Source organism: Mauremys mutica, chromosome 13, assembly GCF_020497125.1.
Source record: "Mauremys mutica isolate MM-2020 ecotype Southern chromosome 13, ASM2049712v1, whole genome shotgun sequence".
Taxonomy (NCBI): Eukaryota; Metazoa; Chordata; order Testudines; family Geoemydidae; genus Mauremys; species Mauremys mutica.
Genome location: NC_059084.1, coordinates 23,532,117 through 23,550,007, shown reverse-complemented (window position 1 = coordinate 23,550,007; position 17,891 = coordinate 23,532,117). Strand labels below are relative to the sequence as shown.

The 17,891-nt window shown below is 43.2% G+C and overlaps 1 protein-coding gene across 6 annotated transcripts in view; it reads right to left on the bottom strand.

Annotated features, from left to right (window-relative positions):
• PTPRT (protein tyrosine phosphatase receptor type T) overlaps nucleotides 1-17,891 on the bottom strand; it is a 709,404-nt gene that overhangs the window by 23,826 nt on the left and 667,687 nt on the right. For all 6 annotated transcript variants that reach the window (XM_044985246.1, XM_044985247.1, XM_044985248.1 and 3 more), the window contains 4 exons: nucleotides 7,684-7,760; nucleotides 5,735-5,771; nucleotides 4,295-4,392; nucleotides 2,487-2,603 (listed from right to left, as the gene is read on the bottom strand). In XM_044985246.1, coding sequence (XP_044841181.1) covers nucleotides 2,487-2,603; nucleotides 4,295-4,392; nucleotides 5,735-5,771; nucleotides 7,684-7,760 — 329 coding nt within the window. The remainder of the gene's footprint in view (nucleotides 1-2,486; nucleotides 2,604-4,294; nucleotides 4,393-5,734; nucleotides 5,772-7,683; nucleotides 7,761-17,891) is intronic.

The window sequence follows — 17,891 nt, the reverse complement described above, 5'->3', positions numbered from 1 at the left end:
GCATTCTTTACCCATTCAGAGGGCTGAACTACCATTTAAATATAATTATATAAAGCCACATTTCATATACCACTTCTCACTTCTGGAGATTTCAAGGTGAAAGATCAGTTGTAGTGGAAGATGTAATCTCTTGAAGTGTATCACATAAGCCTGAGGATTATGAAAGTGGTTACCAGCTCTCATTCACAGTGTACTGTCTTAAATGAAATTTAAAATTAGCTGATCAGTAACATTATGGGGTAACTTCAGTGCTAGCGCACCTTTGCACAACCACACCTGCGAAGAGAGACTACTGGTGGTACAAATTCCCAGCTCATTTCCACTCTAGAATCCAGTCTGTTCCATTAATTTTTTTCTGATGAAGTGAATGTAGTGCTAATGACTGACAGGTCTGGAACGTGAAGGCCATAGAGCCGTTAAGGCACAGGCTGCAAAAGAGCAAGCTTTCTAACCGTCAGAGGAGTGAAGTTCTGGTACAGTCTTCCAAGGGGAGTAGTGGGGGCAAAAGACATATCTGGCTTCAAGACTAAGCTTCATAAGTTTACGGAGGGGATGGTATGATGGGATAGCCTAATTTTGGCAATTAATTAGTCTTTGATTACTAGCGGTAAATGTGCCCAATGGCCTGTGATGGGATGTTAGATGGGGTGGGATCTGAGTTACTACCGAGAATTTTTTCCTGGATGTCTGGCTGGTGAGTCTTGCCCACATGCTCAGGGTTTAGCTGATCGCCATATTTGGGGTGGGGAAGGAATTTTCCTCCAGGGCCAATTGGCAGAAGCCCTGGGGAGTTTTCACCTTCCTCTGCAGCGTGGGGCATGGGTCACTTGCTGGAGGATTCTCTGCACCTTGAAGTATTTAAACCATGATGTGAAGACTTCAATGGCTCAGATACAGGTTTGATACAGGAGTGGGTGGGTGAGATTCTGTGGCCTGCATTGTGCAGGCGGTCAGACTAGACGATCATAATGGTCCCTTCTGACCAGGGGCGGCTCCAGGCCCCAGCACGCCAAGCGCGTGCTTGGGGCGGCATGCCGCGGGGGGCGCTCTGCCGGTCGCCGGGAGGGCGGCAGGCAGGGTGCCTTCGGCAGCGTGCTTGCGGAGGGTCCACTGGTCCTGCAGCTTCGGTGGACCTCCCGCAGGCGTGCCTGCGGAGGGTCTGCTGGTCCCGCGGCTCCACCGAAGCAGCGCGGGACCAGCGGACCCTCCGCTGGCATGCCTGCGGGAGGTCCACCGGAGCCGCGGGACCGGCGAGCAGCAGAGCGCCCCCCATGGCATGACGCCATGCTTGGAGCGGCAAAACATCTAGAGCCGCCCCTGCTTCTGACCTTAAAGTCTATGAGTCTATGATTCTATAATCACCCATCAATGCATTTCAACCCTATGAAGGTGGGATTGCATCTAGTGCTGAGAGAGTAGTTATGTTGTTTTCATACCCATCCTTGGCCTCTGGTGAGACTACGAACAACTAGGGCATCAGCCACTGTCTGTTCTGATACAGGTACTTGTTCTCTAAGAATTGGACCAACATCACCAGTTTACTCCACACAAAGGCTGCCAAAGAGCTTCCACTTAGTTACACCATTTTGTCACTGACATTTTGGTCTGTGGCACAGAGAGTGCAGGGTTCCATATTCCACTACCAAGCCCTTTGATCTGCCAAACCTGCCTTTGGTTATTTCTTGCCAAACAGCTCAGTGGTTCAACAAAATATGAAATCAGGGCACTAGAAACTGGAACATATTCCAGTGTAGCTGTGATGAGGTTTAATGAATGGTGTAGTTTTCTTACAAAGCTTTAAAATCACTTAGCAAGTGTGTGAGGTACGATTTGGGAAGACCTGCAATGGTCTGCTATTTAGGCTTCCAATTTAGAATATCAGGGTTGGAAGGGACCTCAGGAGGTCATCTAGTCCAACCCCCTGCTCAAAGCAGGACCAATCCCCAGATTTTTGCTCCAGATCCCTAAATGACCTCCTCAAGGATTGAATTTATAACCCTGGGTTTAGCAGGCCAATGCTCAAACCACTGAGCTATCCCTCCCCCCCCGCTTAACAAAACCTTCCACTAAACTGCAGATTTTTTGAAAATACACATAGTTAGGCCCTGATTATTATTTTTATTTGTTTTTAAAAAGGACCTCTGCCTGGGATCTAATTTTACTGGTGCTCCGCCCCCCCTGCAATTTGCCAGTGTGAATAACTATAGTCACTGTTCATGGCATGTAAACATCTACCTACTGGAGTCATAGATGCATTTAGACATTTGAGTGTTATGAATTGTATCTACAGTTATTTTTGCTTCCATCTAATTGCTGATATGAACTTGGAAGATGCTTCATACACATCGGATTAGTAAGGTAGAAAACAAGTCAAAATTTAACACTCCCATACCTACAAGCTTCCTGGTTATGTCTGTGTGGAACCATGCTTCAGATCCCAAGTGAGATGTTATGTCTGAAGTAAAATTGACTGGGGACTTCCTTACCTTTTGTACAGTAAACGTACGTATGACGTACTCTGCCAATGGCTCTGTCTCAATTAATGTGACTTTAATATCTCCGTAGATCTCTGTGTCATCTGGCCAGTATCTAACACATTTCACCTACAAGAAGAAAAAGTAGACTGTAGGGATGGATGGGATAATGGATTGTGTAATTCAAGTCCAATCCAAAAAACTGGATCTTTAATAAACAAACATTCAAAGAAGTTCACTTAACTGCATAAAAATGTTTTTACATTTGTAATTATTTCTAACATTGTGACTAGGACTGAAATCTGGAGCACTGATATACTGTAAGTGAGTCTGTTCTCACAAATTTCTCAGTCCAGTTTTGCAGACATAATTGTTTTGACCAATTCAGAGCAGCATCAAATATCTGAGTACTCATCAGAAAAAGGACACAACCTTTTGAGTTTTGCCCATTGGTACCAACGCGCTTCAGTAACCTGGTGGCTACTTGAAACAGAGACACTGAACAAGTCTGACAGCAGCTGCTCTGACTCACGTGGCTACATCTGTTGTGTGTCCTAATCACAAAGCACCTGCAGTACAGCAGAGAAACTAACAGCTCAAATACCACCCTCATGCCAGTGGTAGCCTCAATCTGGTCAACCCCTTCTGTGTCAGCCGTCTGCCCCTCAGTGTCAGTAAATGAGCAGTTTCTAGAAAGGAGCTTCCCATGTAGTAATTGGCATTTCTGAAGAGATTACTTCAGCGTGCAAGGAACCAGCATCCAGAGGAAGTGGGATATGGAGATAATGCTCTCAACATTGTGGCCCAAATAAATTTTCTGAAGGAAGGATTTCTAAAACCTCAAACAAGTAAAATTACTGAAAAAGGGGGTGGGGAGAGAGACCTGGACATTGAGGCTAGAGGAGCTGGGAAGGGGGGAACATAGGGGAGCAGGGTAGGAACAAGGGTGGGATGAAGGAGATGGGAACTATGAGATAGAAGACATTGTAAGGAGTTAAGAAAAGGAGAAGGAAAAGACATTTCAAGGCCATGCAATTTGAATAGGGAATATTCCCTCTGAATTGCTGAGGAAGAGCAAACCTTAGCCTTAGTTAGGCTTGCTAGGATCCTCAGAAACAATCTGACTGACCCAGCTATGTGGCACCTTCCAAACCCATTCCCTGGAGCCGCTAGCGTCTTGGTTATCTTTAAAAGCCTAGAGTTGCCATGATAAGTTCTCCTATCCTGACTCTTTATACCCCTGGTCCTTGTTTCTGCCATTCTTTTTGTACATGGCCCCTGAGTGGGGAAAAAGTCTGAACCTTCAGAACCTAGCACCTCTGCTATTCGCCATTGATACAGTGATCATTCAACAGTCACTGAGACCAGATTAAAGAAACCTCCCATATTCTTGCTCATGTGAACTTTGCAGATAAAGAATAAATCACATACATTACACAGAACTCTACTTTGTTTCTGTAGTAAAAGGGTCAGTTTCTCAGCTGGTACAAATTGTTGTAACTCCACTGAATTCAAGAGTTAAACTGATTTATACCAGCTGAGGATCTGACCCAATATATTTCCATCTAAAGGAAGCAAAAACACGATGGCGAAAGGTGCTTATCAGAGATGAGGGGAAGCAGCTAGGAAATAAGAAAATTACAGTACAGTTTTAAAGAAGAAACCTGAGTAGTTTAATCTAGTCTCTTGTTCTTCAAAGTGCAGTAAGTGAGAGATATTTACAAGATACTTAGAACAGTAAAATGTTACTACATCTGCAGCTAGTTTGGCTGCATCTGGTGAGGAAGTGGTGGAGAGCACTGGGAATACAGCCTCCTTACCCTGCCAACTTCCACCAGGTTGGTGACCATGACAACACTTGCAGAATTCTCCTGCCAAATCATTCTCCAGAAATCCTTAACCGTCTCTTGCATAGGACCTGAGGCAGGAGAAGAGAGAAAAAAAGGACATCTTAAAAGGGTACATTTAACATCAGCAATCCATTTCAGCTGTTCTTTGCCTACAGCCCTGTTCACATTAAATCCCACCCTTCTTACAGGATATTTCCTTGCTCTTCAAAGTGACATCCACTGAACAATATTGACTTCTTTAATAAAACAGATACTCTTTCCAGCAGGGCGGGCGAGATTTTAAGGATCCAGGACTGCAGAAACTGTGGTGACGGATGCATTATAAGTACTAGAGAGAGATACAGTACACAAATAGATACATATGATCAATCCAATACATTCTGGATGTGCCCCTGTGGTTCTGGGGTTAAGTCACCACAGCAGGTTTATTAGATCGGAGCTTCTCTGAGCTTGCTTCTCCCTCCTCCCATACTTTGCAGGTGAAAGCCTGTTTCCTACCCCAACCCTCTGTCTACCCTCACTGTCCCTATGCCTCCAGATTCCCTGTAAAGCTGCACTCCCTACACCCATCTCTAGTCTGCTTTTACATATTAAAATGTATCATTGCGTAGACATGGAAGGGGCCTGGGATCACACCAGTTCAAGGGGTGGCATAGGTGCACAGTAGGAGGGAGTGAGCATAACCGGTGGTGAGGGATGGGGTCCTGGCAAAGGGGTGTGGCTGGTAATGATGTAGGAGGGAGTGGGAGGGCAGTAGAGACATCTGGGATGTATAGAGGGGAAGCATGGAGAAATCGATATCAATGTTGATCGCTAACAACATGAATCTTCATGTTGCTAGTATGTTTAAGTGGTGGGAAACTCCCCCACAAAATCTTCACCAACTTACAGGCGAGGCTGCTCAATTACATTTTCTATCAACTTAGTCCACTGCAAATCCAGGAAGACACCAGTTATGGATAGAGTCGTAAACACACCAACCTCCTCCCACAGGCCTGACCATGCAAACATCATAATTAAGCACATTCTCCGATTCTTCAGCTCCATAACGAACTCCCTTTCAATTCTGACCCACCTTAATACACAACCAATTCCTCAATCACATGCCAGTGCACAACTTACTCTGACCTCATTCTTCCTGGACAAATTACTCATTATTGACTTTACTACTACACGTAGGTTTAGATGTTCTTTATGTTAATCTAGCTCTGGTTGTGCATTTGAGTATGTTTCAAATATCCTCACAAGCAGTGGACTGGAATATCCCTGATTTTATTTTCTGTACATGAATACCACTCTAAGCTTACAGGTATTAAAACACAGGAGATTTACTCTGAGAGTGGCTCTTGGATCAGCTTAACACATCATTGTCTTTAAAGAAATAGTTAGTTGTAGGAGACTGTCACTTGCCTTGAGTTGCAATGTAGTGACGAGGCCGGTGGTATCCCTGGGAAAATATAAGAGAAGGGAAAACAATCAGGAAGGTCCATAAAAATCACATGTCAGAGTGAGCAAACAGGCATGCATTTTACTTCTTCCGGGTAGAATCAGCTCTTGTGCTGTGAATGAGGCACATAGAAACCCTACATGAGACACAGGGTCCCGTTGAGGAATTACAAATGGCAGGAACTGCTTTAGTCCTCTTTAATAATTCAACTACCATGAAATGTTTGGAGTTTTCATAGCATGGATTTGATGGTACCAGAGGGAAAACAAGAATGAGGCATTTTTCACATTTTCTCAAAGAAACAGCAAGTCCTGCAGCTAAACTGGAGGCACCCTGGGAAACCTGCTTCACTACTTAGATTAGAAATTAACAAGCAAAAATCTGTGCCTTCTGGTCTGAAATGCACACACCTGCTTCTACAGAACGGACTCAACCATCAGTGATTAAGTATATTTTCAGTTTCCTCCATTGAGGGATCTCTTCAAAAAATGTTATTAAGGATTAAGAGATGCATACAAGAAAATGTGTATTCCTTTGACCACAGTGTGTGTGTCTGGGAGGGTGGCTATTGTGATGGGGCAAGGCCAGATGGCTACAGTAAAGTAGTAAGGAACAGGCATATTAGCCCCAGGCTAACCAAATCCCTAGTACCATGGTAACCAAATGGCAGTTGCTCCAGGTTAATCAAGACACCTGGGGCCAATTAAGATCCTTCTAGAAGGCAGTGGAGATAGCTACATTGATTGGGCCACCTGAAGCCAATCAAGGGCTGGCTGGAACTAGTTAAAAGCCTCTCAGTTAGTCAGTGAGTTTTGGGTGTGAGGAGCTGGGAGCAAGAGGCGCAAGGAGCTGAGAGTGAGAGGGTGAGGGTGTGCTTCTGGAGGATTGAGGAGTACAAAAATTATCAGATACTAGGAGGAAGGTCCTGTGGTGAGGATAAAGAAGGTGTTGGGAGGAGGCCATGGGGAAGTAGCTCAGGGAGTTGTAGCTGTCACGCAGCTGTTACAGGAGGCACTATAGACAGTTGTGATCCACAGGGCCCTGGGCTGGAACCCGGAGTAGAGGGTGGGCCTGGGTTCCCCCCAAACCTCCCAACTCCTGATCAGACACAGGAGGAGTTGACCCAGACTGTGGGTTCCACCAGAGAGGAAGATCACTGAGGTGAGCAAATCCGCCAAGGTAGAGGAGGAACTTTGTCACACTATGTTAAAAAAGATATTTCTTACTGCTTAAAAAAATACCAGTACACATATATGCCTCCCACGCTGCAACCATGTAAACAATCAAGAAGCCACAGGTCTATATTAATGTTATTGTGAGAGGGGTGATATTGATTTCTGTATCCACAGTGCATGCATCTTATATTCTACTGGTGTGTGTGTGTGTGTGTGTAACTATCAAATCCAGAAATCTCATGTAAGTAGGTGGCTCAAAGAGAGAGAGAGAGACAAACCACCCTCCCCAACACAGCACAGAGCTGGGATAAACTTTATCAGCCCAATCACATTTGCAGTGAATCTCTCTCTAAGAGTATTTCTACACTTGGAGCGGAGAGGTATGAGCCCCAGCCCAAGGGGACATACCCCCACTAGCTCTCATCAGGTTGGTGCACTAAAAATAGAACATAGTCATGGCAGTGAGAGTGATGTGAGGGGCTAGCTGCCCCAAGTACACGCCCGTAAGAGACCGCAGGTGTGTACTCAAGGCAGTGAACCCATCCCGCTGCTCACACTGACATGGCTTCATTGTCTGTTTAGCCCACTAGCTCAATGAGAGCTAGGGTCAGTATGTCGCCTCAAGGTGTGAAACTCCCCCCAGCTCTTAGTGTAGCGCTAGCCTAAGAAGTACCACGCCCACAAGCAGATATGATGATATGGTTCTCCGTCACACAAGGTATATCCACGGCCCTTACATCTATGTAGTTGGCGTTTATGTAGTCTGAGTGAGGGTCTCCATCCAACAGCTGTAGTCTCACTCTTGAATGATCATCTGAAAGATGAAAAGAAAAACAGTAAAGTTAAAGATAAATAAAAGTGCTAAGTGTTTCATGTGTGGTTAAATGGAGAAGAATATGGCTGTCCTAAGGCAGTGGAAAACACAAGAGGGCAGATGTACTGTAACGGAGCTTTCCACTTGCTGCTTTTTGTAACTGGCTGATTGAACACATACAGCTGTATCAAGACCATCATGGTGCTATCCATAAATTTGTCCATGACTTCCTTTTGGTATTTAAGGTGTTACCTTTACATCCTGGGGTTACCTTTTATTTATAGTAGGCATTCATTATTCACTGAAGTTAACATAGTCTGTTACGAGATTTACACATGACATGCACTACATGCATCCAACCAAGTGGGTATTCACCCACGAAAGCTCATGCTCCAATACGTCTATTAGTCTATGAGGTGCCACAGGACTCTTTGCTGCTTTTACAGATCCAGACTAACATGGCTACCCCTCTGATACTTGACACATAACATGAACATTCTTCATTTTCTGGATTTCAGCTTTCATCCTTTTAGGGAAATATCCAGATCACAAACGCCAACACTACGCTTAGAACTAAATAGTAGCTTTCCTGGTCTGCTCAGAGAGGGGCCAAGGATTGACAGGAGTATGGAAACTGAGGTGAGAGTTGAGATTAGGATTGTTACAGAAGAGAAAAATAAATGAGGTCACAACAGAGGTAAGTAAAATACTGAATATCAAGGTGGTAAAACAGTCACTTCTATTTTTCCTCTTTCATCATACAGAGAAGAGCTCTGTGAAGCTTGAAAGCTTATCCCTTCTACCAAGAGAAGTTGATCCAATAAAAGTTATTACCTCACCGACCTTGTCTGTCTCAAAAAACAAATTTTTCAGTTTTCAATAGAACTGAAGAATACAAAATTTAAAACTGATACCAAGGAACATTCTGTTTACACGGGAATGTACACAGCACAATAAACCTATATATCTCATTGCAACAAGACCATATTGAGGCCAAGAGCTTAGCAGTATTCATTTACTTTAGATAGGGTAAAAAAGCATAAACCAATCTCTGCCTGAAGTTATGAACAAACTTCTCCATGGGTGGATTATTCCCGAATTTTGCACTTGAGGATTCTTGCACCTTTCTCTGGAGCAACTGGTGCTGGCTGCTGTCAGAGACAAGATACTGGGCTAGCTGGACCACTGATCTGATCTGGTCTGGCATCTCCAGTGTTTCTATGTTATTATGTACAGAAACGCCTCAGTAAGGATCAACTGCTGAAAAATAGCTTCTGTTTTGAGTGCTCAATACTAGACCCCTTAGGTCTGATTTTTTTTAAAGGTGCTGAGGATCCAGAGATTCCATTCACTTTAATTCCTATGAACTAGCTATCTAAAAATCAGCACCCAAGGACTAAGGCACCAAGAATTTAGAGGCACTTATGAAAATTTGGCCCCAAATATCTAACCGGTCATTTGAACACTATCATCATGATTAAACACATAATCACATGCAAACTAGAGGCCTGATCCCATACCACTGAAGTCAAGAGATGTTTTGCCACTGACTTTAATGGAAACAGGCTCAGGTTATAAGCGGGCAGATTTATGTGCATCAGTTCTGGAAACCAGGGACCAGATGCATATGGACGTGTATTGCAATTAATTTTCCTAAGGGAGAGGCACAAATCCCAATAGTCTCTTGACTTTATGGGTCAGGTGTTTTAACCCAAATGCAATGGATGAACCTGAAAATGTAGGCACACTGTGATGGCCACAACACCCCACAATTGTGCTCAAAATGGTTATGCTGGTCAGGCAGACAGGAGTTTTGTTATATCATTTGGGTTCACAGATATGGGTTTTGTGGCTGTAGTGAGTACATGTGTATTTCTGCAGGTGCACCCATTGCTCCCAGTTTTAGGGCATGGCTACACTTGCAGATGTAGAGAGCTGTGTGTTAAACCCGCCTTCATAGAGTGCAGTAGGGAAAGCACTGCAGTCTGTCCACACTGACAGCTTCAAGTGCACTGGCGTGGCCACATTTGCAGCGGCATTGGGTCAGTGCATTATGGGTAGCAATCCCAGCATGCAAGTGACTGCAACGTGCCTTTCAAATGGGGGGGAGGGGGGAGTGTGACAGGGAGTATTTGTGTGAATGTGGGGAGAGAAAGAGTGGGTTTTTGGGATGCTGAGAGTGTGAGCATGCTGTCTTGTAAGTTCAGACCCCCCTTCCACCCTCCCCCTGCTTCTCTCTCACTCACTCAAAGCAAACAGTAAATGTTTGCTTTTCTCAGAGCTGATAAGCAGCTCTGAAAAGGAGCTTTGAAAGGGCATTTCCGCATTCCTGCAACCGATTTCACAGCAATGAAAAGAGTGACCACTTGACTTAAGGGGATTATGGGATGTTTCTGGAGGCTGATCACAGTGCAGTAACACAACACCTCGTTCACACTGGCGCTGTGGTGCTCCAGTAGGGGCGCAGCAAACGTTATTCCACTCGCTGAGGTGGAGTATTGGCAGCGCTGTATAGCTGCAGAGTCAGAGCGCTCTACGTGCCTTGCCAGTGTGGACGGGGAGTGAGCTAGGGCACCCGGGGCTGCTTTATTGTGCTGTAACTCCCAAGTGTAGCCAAGCCCTTAGAAAGTTAGCTGTACTTAAACCAGTACATTGGGAATTTTACTTAACCAAATGGTTAGACAGACAAAAGAATGTATGCTAAGCGTAATTTACAAAGACAGCCAGAGAGCTGATTAGATTGCATGTATGGAGGCAACACACAAAATTTACTGCAGACAATTGCTCGCAAGGTATGGAGCCAAGCTAGTGAGAATTCTATGGATCAGAAATTAAAACGATCTTAGATGTAAGGGGGGAAAAAGACAACAATCCTCTATAGTGATGTCACAAGGAGATCAGAACCTTAAGAATGTCTAGTTTATTGCAACAATGTAATTGAAAAGAAACAACAAATGTTCCCGCCCAGCTATAAAGAATCACAAATTGAACCTCTAAGGGACTATCCTAAAAAGATGTCTAAGAAGGTGGTGGCAGGAGAAGACTATCACTTGTAGACATTTATACCTGGAGAAGGACCGAGAAGGCAACACTTTTGTTCTCACAGAGAATAATATTTTTCTTTAAAGGAAAAAAAATGCTGCTTTATCTGTAATGCAAACTAAGCTATGAAGAAACAATCATTTGAAATGAAATATGGAAAACTTAAAAACAGAGGAGGCATTTAGGATGAGGTCCAATTCTGTTTTTGGACCAACTGAAATATACTGGGAGCTCAGTTTTTCTTCTGTGGGATCGGAGTCATAATATCTCATCGCACTTTTTATAGAAATGAGATTTTATTTCTCATGGGAGAAATATTTTGTCCATAGGTGTGACAGACAGCCTCTGTATATACAGTAAACAGAGCAAATATTAATGATGTCTTACCTTTCAGGAGGGACTGGGGCCTTTAATCTAGTTCATATTTTTAGGGGAACTGGCTAGATAAAAGTTCATGAAATAACTTATCTTTTAAATCAGATTTTCCCAATGCTTTGCAAAGCTGTTAGGAATGTACCTTATGGGAGAAGGTACACAGTACATTGATGCACTTATAATAACTAATTGTAACACTAGTTCTCTCATAAAGCATCTATAGATTTTAAAATACTTTACAAAGGAAGGCAAATATCCTTTTTTTTTTAAATGGGAAAACTGAGACACACAGAGATGAGGTAACCTGCCCAAGGTCACACAACAGGTCTGTACTAGAGATGAGATTAGAACCTGGGTCTCCTGATTCTTAGAACTTTCCATTGCTGGATCACACTATCTCAGAAGCCTCTAATCTCTGTCAAGCTAAGCTCAAATTCAAATCGGAAGTTAAAGACTGTGGGTGAATTCAGTTCACATCACAAAATCACCACACATTTTAGCCTGAGTGGGAGCATCTGCTTAAGAGCAAGCTCATGCCTACAAAATCCAAGGCTGTGAGAAACTACATGTAATGACATTTTTTATCATTTTATTTTGCCATATCATCTTCTACCGTTGTGAATTAACACAACTAGAAAAAATTACAATTTGTTTGTAAACCGATTTTAATACCAACTCCAAAGTGACAAGAATTTCACTGAAAATAGTTCCATTCTAGCACACCAAATTCATCATTTCAAACTTGTGTCAAAATTCCCATTTTTGAATAATTGTGAATATCAGTGTGATTATTTCCATATCTCATTTTGACACTAGAGTTATCCCATGAAATGGAAGCTATGCAGAGGCATGAGGCAACATTTTCCGTGAGGTGAAGACAGTAGCCAGGAACAGGATATTGTTCAATGAGGAAGTCAGGAACATAAACTAAGCTCACTCCTTCTCCTTGGACTTTGAAGGGTTTTTATTCTGTACCCATCCCTGACACACAGTTTTTATTTTTATGAGCTGTCTGTGTTGCTGTCCATGGTACTGACTCAATTCTATGTTTTTCTCCATGTAAGAAAATTCTGACTGAATTATTTATGCTTCATTTGTGCTCTTTGACAGTAGCTCAAATGCCCTTGCAAAAGCTGTCCTTTCTGCACTTTCCATAATTTTATATACGTCAATGATGTTCCCTCACAATTTTCTCCATCCCAAAGGATATTTCAAAACATTTTCTTTTTTTTTAAAGTTTCCCTGTAGGATTCTCTTTGCCTTCTGTTCTGTATTTTCTATTTCTATGGCCCAAATCATGGCTTTCAAGTCCTGGTCTGTTTTGGAGGCTTGAGGGACTGCACTGCAGCAGGAACCCTGGGAGAATTCTGGCTGACTCAGCTGTAATTACTCCTGGGGTACTAGGAACAGCACTTCCCTTTGACAGCAGGCATCCCACTCCATGCTGGGGACAGTGCTCAGCCCAGGGGAAAAGAAGAGGGAAAGACTTGTTGTCCTGTCTTAGACTATCAGACTTTAAAGCCAGAAGGCACCATCATGATCATCTAGTCTGACCTCCTGCACATACAGGCCACAGAACCTCACCCTCCCACTCCTGTAATAGACTCCTAATCTCTGGCTATGTTACTGAAGCCCTCAGATCATGATTTAAAGATTTAAAGTTGCAGAGAATCCACCTGTACACTAGTTTAAACCTGCAAGTGACCCATAATGCAGAGGAAGGCAAAAAAACCCAGTCTCTCTGCTGATCTGACCCAGGGGGAAATTCCTTCACAGCCCCATATACCGCAATCAATTGACCCTGAGCATGTGAGCAAGACCCACCAGCCAGACACATGGGAAAGAATTTGCTGTAGTAATTCAGGGCCCTCCCCATCTCATATCCTATCACCAACCATTGGAGATATTTGCTGCTAGCGGTGGCAGATCGGCTACGTGCCCTTATAGGCAGTCTCATCAGACCATCCCCTCCATAAATTTATCAAACTCAGTCTTGAAACAAGTTAAGGTTTTTGCCTCACAGATCCAAGTTGCAATTTACTTCTGCATTCCCTCTTCCCCCCGACCCCATCACCCAGAGACGGTCTCAGATCTCAGCATCCCTGACTTTGAATGGCTAGGGGGAGATGCAGTGAAAATCTGGACCAAAAGTCCAACAACAGTTGCCATGTTTTCTTATCTATATAATGGGACAAACCAAAACCTCAACACCAGACACCCCCAAACATTTTGGAGGACTAAAAACCCAGGCCTCAAAATTATTCTAAATTGTTTCACCCTAGGCACATTTTGATTTGTCCATATACAGGCAAACAGATTCCTGCTTCCTCACTGGTCCCTGGTCTACAAAGAGGACTCTTCATTTATTCCCCCAGTCTTTGCTTGCTTTTTCAGATCTTTACATTAAAGGCTAAATCCTAAACCCAGACACACAGCCCATGTATCTTGGCACTGTACTGAGTTCTGCTAGGATATCCCCCCCAGCATTGAGGAAACCTCAAGGCTAAAGTAATTCCCGCACAGAAGACACATTCCACCGCCGCAGCAAGAAAGCTGAAGGATCTGTGTGGTTATGAAGACATGACCTCTAATCAACTCCCCGGCTCCCCCAAAACACCTCTGTGTACTGGTTTGCAGGGAGCCCCACAAAGCAGAGCTTCACAACACTCAAGGGAACCAGGACCCACTGTGCTGAGTCTCTGCATCCTTTCCCCATGTGCAGTGGAACTTGACCTCTTCCAATGCAGTTTGGGCTGTTTGCAACTGCAAGAGTTGGGATTGGGAGAAAGACCTACTGGTATCTGCACAGAAAGGTCAGTGCCCTGTTTTAACACAGTGCTGAGAAGGAGGAGTGAGCCGGGAAAGATAGTCCTCATACTGTATCATTACCCAAAGGAGTGTAAGGATAAGCTGTGCTGTGATTCATGGAGTGGTGCTACTGTGAGAGGTTACAACAGAGGCACTTACAGAAATTACAGCAAAATCAGAAAGCCCTTCAATGCCCTTCCCATGGGGACCTGTGGTTCCTGTTCCTGGAGCGGTGAAACAGTAATAGAAATATTTAGCAAACCATCTTAATTGGCATCTGTAGCCTTTTAATAAGTAAAATTGTAAAACTAATCAGTGCAGACTCTGGCTTTTGCCAGCAATTGCATTTGAACCACAATTATGCAGTTTGTTAAAGGTGCAGTGGTTTCATTCACCATTTCCCAAGATACCGTTTGCTCAGAATTTTGTAGCATGTACTCAATGAGGACACATCTCCTTCTCATGATTGGCCTATAGGGAGTCAGGACTCCTGGGTTCTATTTCCAGGTCTGCTGTCATTTTTCTGAGCCTGATCTTCTTGTCTTCACTTAGGCATAATTCCCAATGAAATCAATCATCAGACAGGCTGACAGGACCAACAGAGAAGCCACACTATGTGGTGAAAATCCCTTTTATTCTCTCCCAGGGGCCTGGTTCTCCCAAACCAGCATATGGATAACTCCCACTGTCATCAATGGGAGCTATTCATTTTATGTGGCTGGAGAATAAAGCCCCAGCAGATACTGGAGTTGGAACTGCACCCTCAGCAAGTTTGCAGATGACACTAAACTGGGAGGAGTGGTAGATACGCTGGAGGGTACAGATAGGATACAGAGGGACCTAGACAAATTAGAGGACTGGGCCAAAAGAAATCTGATGAGGTTCAACGAGAACAAGTGCAGAGTCCTGCACTTAGGACAGAAGAATCCCATGCACTGCTACAGACTAGGGACCGAATGGCTAAGCAGCAGTTCTTCAGAAAAGTACCTAGGGGTTACAGTGGACAAAAAGATGGATATGAGTTAACAGTGTGCCCTTGTTGCCAAGAAGGCTAATGGCATTTTGGGCTATATAAGTAGGGGCATTGTCAGCAGACTGAGGGATGTGATCATTCCCTTCTATTCAACATTGGTGAAGCCTCATCTGGAGTACTGTGTCCAGTTTTGGGCCCCACACTACAAGGAGGATATGGAAAAATTGGAAAGAGTCCAGTGGAGGGCAACAAAAATGATTAGGGGGCTGGAGCACATGATTTATGAGGAGAGGCTGAGGGAACTGGGATTGTTTAGTCTGCAGAAGAGAAGAATGAGGGGGGATTTGATAGCTGCTTTCAACTACCTGAAAGGGGGTTCCAAAGAGGCTGGATCTAGACTGTTCTTGGTGGTAGCAGATGACAGAACAAGGAGCAATGGTCTCAAGTTGCAGTGGGGGAGGTTTAGGTTGGATATTAGGAAAAACGTTTTCACTAGGAGAGTGGTGAAGCACTGGAACGAGGTGGTGGAATCTCCTTCCTTAGAGGTTTTTAAGGTCAGGCTTGACAAAGCCCTGGCTGGGATGATTTAGTTGGGGATTGTCCTGCTTTGAGCAGGGGTTGGACTAGATGACCTCCTGAGGTCCCTTCTAATCCTGATATTCTATGATTCTATGAACTGTTGGAAGCATCATTAACTCCTGCTATGTGCTTTGAGAGTCACACTCAGAGGGATCACAGAGTCCAGCTAATAGCATCATGCCTCCTGGTTTGGGCTCAAGAAGAGTAAGAAAGGGGATGCTACACTGCTGCCCAGGACCCCTGAGTCTGGGAGAAAAGATTCCTTTTGATACCTGAATTCTGCTTGATTTCTGGCCTGGCCTCCTGGCTAGTGCATACTCTCCTGGTCCCGTGTCCCAGCAGGGAAATTATGTAGACTCCACTGGAGTCAACATTTTGAATTTTTTTTGTTCCTCTCCAGGCATTTTTGCACAGGAGGGACATGTATAAGGCCAGATCCAATGGTCAGTCCTTCAAGTCACGGCAAAGACTTCCATTGATTTCAATGGATGTTGGAACAGGCCCATAGGCTCTTCAGATATCTCCTTTCTTCCTTGGACACTTTCTTTCCCTTTAATAGCATCCATCCTGAGACACCTTGGAAATTGTGAGGCAAAGAATTTCATTCCATTTATCTGTTCCTATCTCTTCTGTTACTAAACTCTCCTTCCTGTCTCTTAGAAGGTCTATTGTCTCCTCCTCTGTACTCTTGATTCAATATGTATTTGAGGGGAAAAAACTCAATCTTGTTATTTATCTTATGCTTGTGTGCATCCTTCGTCTCCTTCTCTACCTCCACTTTTCTTATCTATGCCTTTTCACCCTCTCTGCCTCTGGACCTGACCTTATATTACGATGTTTTAGACCTTGCAAACACCTCTTCCTTAGCTTTGATTACATTTTGGATTTCCATATTCAAAAACATCACCTCCTCCCTCTTGATTCCTACTGTATTTATATTTATAGCCAAAAGGCAGCACAACACTTTGTCAGACAACAATTCATCCTAGTTGTTAGTACCTGTTAATAAATATTAACCCCTTAAATCCTCTTTTTATTGTAGATTAAACTCCTTCACATATTAACTATTGTGCCAGACTCTTTAAGATATTAGAAAAGAGTATGTTTGAATTCTAAGGCCAGAGTGTTGGTTCTTGATCTGTAAGTGACCTGGATTCAGGAACTTCATGTGATCAAGTATTGGGCTTTACTTCATTATGGTTGGTGCCTCCAAATCTGTGGGATTATACATGTCAGGGAAAAGACTCATCAAACTGATAAAAAAAGTCTATAGAAGTAAGTTATAAACAAAACCGTGTGACTGATAAGGGATTCATGTTATGGCAGATGTTTTCTGTAATGGACTGTGTGATTGATAAGGAATCATTGTTATTACAGATGGGTTCTGTAATGGATGAAACAATGACCCATTGAAAGATGTTTTTAACTCCGTAAAACTGCCGGTTATAACAGCTGTCAGTAATAATGATCAGATTAGAATTCCCTTTAGTTTATTGATCATGTAACCTAAAAATTCCGTAAAAGAAATTCCATAAGTAATTAGGTAAAACAAAAATGTCAAAACAAGACACATAGTGAAATTAATCGCAGGAAAGCAATTTTCCTTTACAAAAAGGAGTTTCTCTGACTCATGCTCTATAAAAGACAAGGGATTTGAAAGTCAGATCGGTGAGTACTATCTGCTTGAATCTCATCATTTACAGATGAGAGAGACACAGAGGCCAGGTTTTTACCTTATATTAAGGGTCAGAATGTATCTATTATTTCTGTATTCTGTATAGCGCTCTACTAATCTCAGATAGTTAATCTTTGATTAAATAATTCCATTTGAGTCTATTTAAAAATCTCAAGTAATTAACTTCAAGCACGCAACATTATGGACAGTTCCCCACTGTGTCATTTCCCATTCACCTTGTTTGATTTCACTATGTGTATTTTTCCGAGTCCTAAATTGGACAGTAACTATAGCTTAGTTGCTTCTGTCCTCCATCTTCAGTCATGTCCTCTGCTTACTCAAAACTACCTGAAAAAATCATCTCACATATTTTCCTCATTACATACACCACTCATAAATACAGGACACTTTCTTCTTCAAACACACTGGACAAGTATTCACTCCAGTACTACCATCTCCATTTTACAGATGGAGAAACAGAAGCAAGGAGGTTAAGTGACCTGCCCGATGCCACAAAGTAAATCAGTTGCAAAATTGGGATTAAAATTAAGGAATTCCTGATTTACTTTCAATCCCATCATTATTCCTCTAGATCAAAAGGTTTCTAGCCATTCTACACCATGCCCAATAGCCTGTTGCTTGAGTTGTTGTTTTTATATCACTGGTGCCACAGATCTGG